The 10,031-nt window shown below is 41.9% G+C and overlaps 1 protein-coding gene across 1 annotated transcript in view; it reads left to right on the forward strand.

Moving 5' to 3' along the window:
• The window catches only part of LOC307252632 (metabotropic glutamate receptor 7-like), a gene marked incomplete at both ends in the record, with an annotated part of 58,283 nt that extends 51,473 nt beyond the window's left edge, over nucleotides 1–6,810 (forward strand). The window contains 2 exons of the mRNA XM_080030352.1: nucleotides 3,429–3,681; nucleotides 6,761–6,810. Coding sequence (XP_079886478.1) covers nucleotides 3,429–3,681; nucleotides 6,761–6,810 — 303 coding nt within the window. The remainder of the gene's footprint in view (nucleotides 1–3,428; nucleotides 3,682–6,760) is intronic.
• Nucleotides 6,811–10,031: the final 3,221 nt, after the last annotated feature.

Raw genomic sequence — 10,031 nt, forward strand, 5'->3', positions numbered from 1 at the left:
GCATCTTTATGATCTCTCCTGATGAAGGATAGTCTCATCAAAGTTTGATTCATATGTGCCAAAATAACTGTTTCTGACAGAATCATTACTGCTGCAAAGCTGGAAAAAATAAAGGCGGTAAAGTTAGGTCACCTCTGGACGTCTCCCTAATAATGGCCAAGATAGGTGTCATTTCCCAAGTTAAGAAAAAAAGTCTTCCATTCCTAGCGCTTATGCTTGGACCAAAAAGGTACCACCCCTAGAATGCATGCGTATTTGTACTGATTTCCAATCAAGAGACAGTTAGTTGATACACATATGGTCGTGATTAGAGCAACAATCATCACCATAAAGACCGGAGTAAATCATTTATTCCAGCTAATTTTGTCCAAGAAAAATCAAGAGTGACTTTCTCAGATTGCTTTGACCTGCTCTAATGCATGAAGAGCAGGTTATATGTCTCACAAGTTCTTTGTCTACCAGTAATGGGAACCTCCCTGAACAGAGTCAAAATGAAAGGGAGACCCATCAACAGAGAAAGCGGCTTCTCCAAAAGGGCTTTGCAAAGCCAGTTATTCATCACAGAGAGCCGGGCGAGAAAGTAGGCCACCCGAAACAACAAGAGACATCCCAGGTAGTTGAGAGGAGACGGCAAATCCCCTGGATCCATTATCGAAAGCATTCTCTTACGTGGCAGAGAGCATTCCAATTGTCACTTACTGAATCAAGTCCTTATCGCTGTGTGGATCTTTAGTACTCAACCATAGCCAAGTAAATTGCCTTTTCCTGTAAGTATATCCCTGGTGGGTATAATTATGAGTATTACCCTCTGCATCTTTTTTCTAACTGGAAGAGAAGCCGTTTGTAGTGACTGGGTATTGGCTATTGGCTTGTCAATGAGATTTAGAATTCAGAGGCAACCGTTTGATTCCTGATGAGGACGTTAATAAATCATTACCGCTGCTATAAATAGAGAGTTGCCAAGCAGTTGTGAAATGACTTCATGTATTTATTATGTTAAAGCAACAGAAAATTAATAATGAATGTTCTTTGACAAGCTAAACATTCGAGTGGTGGGTGAGAGGGGGCTACGAATTTGGGTCAAGCTCACAGAGAGGCACAATAAAAAAAAACTGTCTCAGTGATTAGAGACAGTAGGAAACAGGATTTGTTTTAGTGTGTTAATGTTTGTGTAGCTGTATTAGAGGGAGTGGAGGCCTACACATGTTTTTTTTATTATGTGTGTGTGTGTGTGTGTGTGTGTTTGTGTGTTTTTGATTTCTTGTGTGTGATGAGTATGACTAAGCACCTAATGCTGGTTGCGCGCCTGCTCCCGAATCAACTTCCAGTATGGCCAATAAATCAGTCCTGATAGGGTCAGCATTGCCGCGTCTGAGGTATCAGAATCTCATTAGAAGCTTATTCCCGCCGTGTTTAGTTGCACGGAACCCAGTAGTGTTGCTATGGATACCAGACGGGTTAGCCAACTACAAAACATGGAAGCACAGGGCTGAGATTCTCCAGTGATTATATTTTCGACGCCATATGTACTCCATGCACCACTTTGATTGGCCGCCCAAATATCTAATCTTAAACGCTGCTGATTCACGTTGCTGATTCACGCAAGAGAAAACGCTTCATTTCTGTTCTCCAGCAGCTTCTGCTGACGCAGGACAGAGTAGCATTGCAATACTCTTACAGTCATTAATGCATGGATTGTGCACCAGCCAGATCACTGCCTCTGATGCTGCTCCACAGAGAAAACAAGGAGGGGATGGAGAGCGAAAAAAAGAAGCAGTTGAATGTGTTGGCATGTTGATGATATCAGGCATCTGAATTAATATTGGTGGAGACTGAAAGACAAAGGTGTGACTGGCATGTAAATGAGTCTCTTGTATGAAAGAAATTGCCATTAGTCGTGCTATTTGCCAAGAAAACGGTATGCAAATGTTGACATTTCTGCCTCCCGCTGAATGAAAGAGCCTTTCCCTGCTCTGCAGATACACTGTGGTGGTGGCTAATGTGTTTACAATTGTATTCTCTTCCGAGCTACATCACCAGTGGCTGACTGGAAGGCAGCATATAAGTGACATCTGATGCTTTCAAGTGCAGTAGATTAGTGAGGAGGCTTTGGTGATCTGCTCCCCAGACCCTTCTCGACAGTGATTCTTTCTTCTCCCAGCCCCTATAAATGAAAAAAGAGGCTCTTGCGTGTCTGCTAAATTACTGACTTCCCTACCTCTCACTTAACACTACCATTTAATGAAGACACTTTATACAATACATTAAATTGTAACGTGATCCGGGGTTATGTAAATTGGCAAATTACAGCCTGACAATGTGAAAGGCATTATGTAACCACTGAAAAGGAAGGAAGGAAGCGTTGAAGAGAAAGTACCTCTGTGTGGCTCAGATGAATGGCAAGCTTATGAATGCTCTGACCACTTAACGCAGCGAGAGCCTTTCACGGGCTGCACTTCACTGCGTGCATGATGGCAGGAAAACAAGAGTAGACCTGCCGTGTGCTGCAAAATGCGGTGTTCCCAGTCAGAGTTGGGTCTTTGATTGTACTCTTGGAAGAAATTACCTCTAAGGAGAAGAATTGGTTCCGAGAGGCTGTACTACACGGGTCTGAAGAATGCTTGAGTGGTCTGATAAATCTGGCATGAATGGAAAGGAAAGGTGACTGCAACATGTCATGGAGAGAGGCTCACTCAACGTAAGTGTAAGTCTATAAATTTAGTCAAGGGTCCATCAGACTGCTCGAAAGGGAAGGAGGCCACGCAGGGACATTCCGATAAAGTCATGGAGATGCTTCCTCTATTGTCATTAATACGCTTGAGTGGCCTTTGACTGGACTAGAGTAGCTGCAGGTCAGACTTGCTAATAAGCGCTGCTGGATTATGTTATCTTTCGCATGGCCGCTCCTGATCCCCACAGCTTTATACAGCAAATATCCAAACCACCCACATATTATCTGATAATAATAATGTTAGACTTTCCTTTTTATCACTGAATGGGATTATCGTTTTTTGTCAGGAGGGTTTTGTGTTATTTGAGCATGCAAAAAAAACATTGTCCTCTACAGTAGGTCCTGTGGTCAAGAGATTTCTCTACACTCGACAACTGAAAGTAGGACAACAACCAATGAACTTTTTTTTTTTGGCTGGGTGCTCCTATTTTGTTATCAGGGGGGTGGTTATTATTAGGTTTGGCCTGATCCCTGTGCTCAACAGTGTGACAATTCTGTAATTGGAAAAAGATGTTTGGCCATCTTCTCTGTCATTTCTCTGGGTGTGGGTTTAAATGCTTCTTCCGTCTTATTTGTCCGCCCCCACAGAGCTGCCAAATCAAAGTTTATACCTCATATGAAGGAAGTGTCCATTCACTTAAGTGTTTGCTTCCATTCCAGAATGTATTAAAACCCTTTTTTTCTGTCTTCCTTCCAGCTGTACATTCAGACAACCACCTTGACCATCTCCATGAACCTCAGTGCCTCAGTAGCACTGGGCATGCTCTACATGCCCAAGGTGTACATCATTATCTTCCACCCTGAGATGAACGTACAGAAGAGGAAACGTAGCTTCAAGGCCGTGGTCACTGCTGCCACAATGTCATCCCGTCTGTCCCAGAAGCCCAACGAGAGGCCCAACGGAGAGGCTAAGACAGAGCTGTGTGAGAACCCTGCTGCTGACCCCATGAGTAAGTAATGAAAGAAGCCTCTGAGCCTCATATTATTAGTATTAGGTTTTTACCATTTAAGCACCAAATTTCACAGGTTATCACAATATGTAGACTACTGCTTTTAATCTCAGGATGTCTGTAGAACGAAACATGAATGTGTGGTCACGCATAGTCTAAATTTATCACTGTACATTGTGCAGTAATACAGCCTAATTATGCACGCACATGGATTTCATATCAATTATTTATGAGTTACATTATGCACAGTGACTGTCCATTTAGTTTACAATGAGTTAAAACAGCTTATAGAGATCAAGATGTTATACAGACCCAAAAAATCTATGAGTTAAAATCTATATATATTCTACGTCACTTGAATTATAATCTTATTTTCCCAAGAAGAGCGAAAGAGATGTATTTTTATTCTTCTTCATATCTTTCATATATTTCCTTTCTTGAACTAGAAACTCCCATTGCATTTAACTGGATGGCTACTTGGGTAAAACGTGTGTATAATGTCCGATTGAAAGGACCCACTCATCTTGTTTCTTGATAACTGGTTAGACCTTTAGAACTGAGTCAATGGCAGCGAGCATAAAAGAAGATGGGGGACTTGCTCTGTGAAGAGATTTGAAGAAGCAGGGCTTTGGAGGAAGATAATCTGTCTCTGTGGCTGTGTGTTACTCATACCACCCTTCATTTGAAACAGTAAGCATGATCCTGTTAGCAAAGATAATACTGGGTATTAGTTTGTGAGTGGGGAAGCCTGCATGCCTCCTTAGTTAGGTGATAAGGTGTTTGTTTGGCTGAGAAACACAAGAATGGCCCTAAAAAAGGAAACTGCAAACTGATTGGATTTTTAGACCAACGTTGCCATGGAAGCTCTTTGCACCTCTCTCGTCGTCAGGATGAAGCCAGGATGATTGACAGCTAATGCAAATCACACTTCACAGCCTCCAAAGGCCTCCTCTCCCGCAACGCGTCTAATCACCGAGAGCGACCATGGCACCCACAGGTGCAACAGCCCCTCAGCCCCTCTTTGAATTACGCCTATGAGATGACAGATTTCCCTGGGAATTTCTCCAAACACCCATCTGTTGTCACACTCATCTGTCATGAACTGAATAAACTTGTGCACGAGTGTAGTCGTACAACTTTGAGCGAGCATCTGTGCGTTCTGCTTTCACTGTGTGTATCGGTGTGTGACTGTGAATGTGTGAGTTACGCACATATTAAGTCAGAGAGCTGATGCATGTGCACCATGGGATGGGGAGCATATATTTGCCAGTCACACATGTGGCTCGACGAGCAAATACTCTGCATTGAGGGTGAAACCTTAACATCTGTCATAGCAGCACATCAGAAGTCCCCAAGCAGGGCATGCGGCCTCTGATAGGCCCTCCCAAAAGTGCACCATGTCATCTGCTCTGGGTGTCTCTCACCTTCTGTCTCTCCTACATCAATGTCTTCTCGCCTCATCTCCCCCTCCTACACACCCTCTCCAACTCTTGCCCTTCTTTTTTAGCGGCAGAAGAAGTGACATTTATTAATGGCGAATTTATGTGCATGACCGCCCCGAAACCTGAACTCTGCCTCGACCATCCCTGGAGACTGTCCATCAATTCCTGTAACCATCAGAGCGTCAAATACCTCCCTTCCAGGGACCCATCAACCCCGTATGAGAGGACTCAAAGTAATTTATAGGATCAAGGACATTAGCAGTTCTACAGAATTACATTAGTATTGATACGGTATAATATCTTAATGATTACACCTCTGACAGGGGGAATTTTCCCTAAAAATTGTAGATGTGAAAATGCTTTACACTGCTTTACTGTTAGATCAACCAAAACAGGGATGTTTGGATGACTTTTTTTCTGTTCAATTTTCATGAAGAATTAATAAGATGGGAAGAAACCAGAACCTAAATAAAAACTGCTTTGCAAGGGAAATAAAGGTTATGGAATCAGATTTAAAAAATCAGCTATTGATATTGTGGAGGTCTCAATCCCAGAAAAGTAAACACTAATGTGTAGCCTACATACAGTATAGCTAAAAGAAAAAAAGGAAGATCCTCCTAAAGACTGTTTATGGTTCACAGCAAGAATCTGTTGTAGATTTCCTTATGTTTTATTCATCGTACTTGCTGGCCAAGACTACAAAATGCAGCTGTAAAGAAATGGTGCGACTTTAATTGCGTAGCACATGGGAGTCGGTTGCCATAGCAACATTAAAGCAGGAGAATAAAAATGTAAAGCAATATCGGTGATTAAGACAATTCACATTGACATTCTCTATGATACATAAAGGACAGCGCTCCTGCAGATTCACACTTACTTGATGTTGCTCCACTGACTACATTCATATTCACTTCACCCCTTAACCACCGCAACATCAACGCATACCCTCACATCGCCCTATTGCAAATACTTACCGAAACTTGAGACTTCATTTTTTTCCCTAAAAACAAGCCAGAATGACCTCTAGGTGCATACAAAATGCCTTCACTCCCAAATATATATATACCTGTATATATACTGTATACACACACAAACAAACACACGCAGCACCTAGGCACTTGGCCACATTCTGATGTTTCCATGGCAATACCGACTGGGATCACATTGCATGCCCCAGCATTTTTTGCCAGGCTCACTTGTGTGGTGTTTGTGTTTTTTTATCACTACATCACACATCTGAAAATAGAAAGGTTTTGCACAGGGGCATTGCGATTTGAAAAGATATACCCAGAAAATATTGTTTCTGATTGTACACAACTGGTCGATAAGAATCCACATAACTATTTTCTTAATAATTTTTTATTTTTTTTGTCTGTTTATGTGAGGGAGGGGGAGGTGGGTGGGGGTTGTGTATGCATTGTATTTGTTTACTTATTCTGTTTTTTGTCCGTATGTGGAAAAATTGTAAAATCATTAAAATAAAAGTAAAAAAAGAAAATGCACAGAACAGTAGAAAGAGTTTTTATTCTTTAAAAAGTGGATGATCTTTCTTTTTTCTTCTGCTCTTGTTCTGTGTACACTCAAAGTAAACACTAATCTTTTTTTCTCTTCGTCTTCTTTTTAAATTCTGTTTCCAGGTCAAGCAACCAAGAAAACATACGTGAGTTACAACAACCTCAGGATCTGATCTGCTTGAAAAAATGAATGCTGTTTGTCCTTTATCTGTGATTGAAAAGGTAAGGGAGCTTTAGAGAAACAGACAAAGACAGACAGGCATCACAGCAGCACATATGCGCACTCCAGGACTGTGGATAGCATCCAAACCTTCATCCAGACACGATACACCAGTCCTGACAAGAGACAAGCACAGCTGTAGGCCGACAAAGCTGGGTCTGCCTCCCGCACTGAACTGTAGGTTTTAAACTTGAGTCGTGCCCCCCCACCACTCCCCTCCCCCTTCTCTCTGACGAAGAACAACTTGCCTGCTAAAAGGGGTTTGCTACGAAAGACGACCACCGTGTAGAAAAAAAAAGACAGTGGATCTGCTTTCAAGATATTTTCATTTGAAATGTCATTAAAGCCATATTCTCTTGGGGTTCCCATTATCCGATTTCTGTTTTGTATTGTCAATGAGTGATTGTTCTTCTGTGCCTCTTTTTCTCTTGCAGTTGATTTAAATACCTTGAACAGCAAGCTCTGCCACATCCAGTATTTTGTTTGACTCAAACCAACTCAAATCGCTCCAAGATGATTATTATGTTAGGGTGATGGGCATTGTAAGTATATATTTTTTTGTAAATATTTGAGAGTATTTTCATGTTTGGAGTACAAAAAAAGCAAAAAAAAAAATAGATATCCAGTCTTTGTTCAGTTGGATTTGAATGGTAATGGAAAGCACCACAAAGTGTTCACTTTGCATGTGCCAATGTATGTCTGTTCTATTTGATGTAAACAAAACAAAAAAGAGAAATAAATTCTGAAAATGATAATGAACTTCAGCATCCTTCTGCGCTTTGTTTATCCTTTAGCAAAACTGAACTACATTGAATGACAGAATATGGCTTTAATCTGTTGTTGGATTGACCATTGAGCCCACCCCCCTCCTGCCCGTATCTGCAAGCATGTTTGTTTTATATAGTTTCGTACTGGGTATAGTATGCCTAATAATGGTGTGAGAAGCATTAATATCAGAGCATTCATGCAAGTATGTTGTGATGTATGTCAAATTATGAACATGTAATAAAATCATTTTGTTATCTTTTATACAACAAAACCAGTCAGCATATCATAGTTATTTTTGTCGAATGTGCGTGCATGTGTGTGAGTTATACTGGCAAGTTCAAGCACAATTAATCGCTGTGGTGTTCACGGGTTTCTGCAAACTGACGGAAATGTCATGTGCCCATTTTACTACCTCACCCCCCATGACGGGGCACATTAGCGAGCTCACTGAGGCGCTGTCATGCAGTGGAGAGAGATGAGACCGTGCGAGAGGAGAGGTTGTCCACTAGCTCACTCCTGTAACAACCCTTTGCCTTTTTCTGTCTCATCCGCTGCTTCTCCTCGCTCTCTCGCTGCTGCTCCTTCCAAGGGTTGCCACTGATCCCCCAGCCCTACATGAATAATATAACCTGTCAGATCAATTTGTCCTGCTGATGACCGCGCCTTTACGGGCTAACCACTCTTTATTCCTGGGCCTGCCTGCAGGCATAATGTAACTATTTTCAATATTGATTATCATATAAAAACATGAATAGGCCACGCATGAATGACTTCTGTTTCACCAACAGTAAGCATCTCTCCTTAGGCAGTTACATGGGGAAAAGATATATGACCAAGACATACTGATTCCTTTTTTTGTTGATGTGTGGGTGTGTGTGACAGACAGAGGAGGAGAGGGGGAAATGGAGACAGAATGAGATCCTTACCCACACAGGTTTTCTGTTGTTTCTCTTTCGGTTTGTCTGGCATCTCTCTCCGCTCCTGTGGGACCAGATGGTCTTTACTTCTCATACGCACAGTCTGTCATTTTTCTGTTGCGCGTAGCCAAGAAAAATCCCACTTATGCCCAATTAAGACTAGCCTCTCCCCCCACCAAATTAATTGCCTGTGTCAGTGTCTGCGTGGAAGTAATCAGTAGGGGCTGTACAGAGTTTAGATTTGCAGCTCAGCAGAAACAAAAGAAACACTAAACCGTTCAAGCAATGGCATTTTGGATCTTGACACAAAGCGAAATCTTCAAGAGACTTGTTCTTTAATATGCAAAAAAAAGAGAGAAAAAAAGAATTTGAAACATGGCAAGTTCAGGAATGTTTTTTGTTTTTTTTCCAATTATGACTTACTGCAGATCCCAAACTCTCCAAAGGCTGCTACGTAAGGGCCCACCTGCTCAGTATACACCTGTTCCGTAGGCAGCTGTTTCCTGGGAGAATCAAAAGGGGAAAACATCAAAGGGAGGAAACGAGAGCAAGGCACCCTCCACAAGGAGGACGTAAATGTTACAAACTCTAGGGAGTGTCAGTCGCAGGTTATTATGAGTGAAACATTTGAAGTTGAACAAAACACTCAATAGACACCTAAAAGAGTGCAGGCTTGAGTCTCCAGAGCTGTCTAGTGACATAGTTGACAAGAATGTCCTTCTTCCACAGTGTGACCCAATTTGGATGACAAGGTGACACCGCTGCTGCTATATTAAATGTACATTTTCGTCGTGTGACACGCAGCAGTCTCAGCATAGAAAACTCAGCCTTTCTTCCCTCAGAGTTTTCATGTCACTTTGGTCCAGCTCTGCCTTTGAGGAAAGCCTTATCTTGTCACAACTCCTGATGCGCTCTTTCACAGACAATTTACTGATGCTGGGTCTAGATTAGCTCTGTTTCATGGCTCCTAGGCCCTGGGCTCCCCTATCTCTCCATAAATGTCCAATTATCCAACTCCAGCCAGAGTGAAACCTTATCTGCTTCCAGTCAGTAGCCAACTGAGGCTTGATATAGTGTGGGGTGAATAAAGAAACTCTTGACTATTCTTATTTTTCCCTCCACTGCATCCTGTACTCCAAATCACCCTATGACGTGTGTTTTTTTGTTTTGTTTCCCGACATCCTTTTTATCTGCAACTGTTCTTCTCAAGAAACAAGGCCAGTTACTTTTTACAGGCACACAGTGACACTAAGATTTCATAATTAGTGGTATAGTGAGATAGCCTTTGGTTAGACATGAATCACACCGTACGCATCTCCTCAAAGGCGCTAATTATCATCGAAATGAAGCTTGCAAGTGTGTTTTATGAACCCGATCAGCTGCTTAAATGCTGTTGTTTGTTTTTCTACGTGCGATCCAATAAAAAGGATCCAGTGCCTCATTTTCTTAGCGAATAAATTAGTTTGGTGTCACTGCGTTCCATTTCTTA

The sequence above is a fragment of the Ammodytes marinus genome, assembly GCF_949987685.1.
Source record: "Ammodytes marinus genome assembly, chromosome: 7".
NCBI lineage: Eukaryota > Metazoa > Chordata > Actinopteri > Uranoscopiformes > Ammodytidae > Ammodytes > Ammodytes marinus.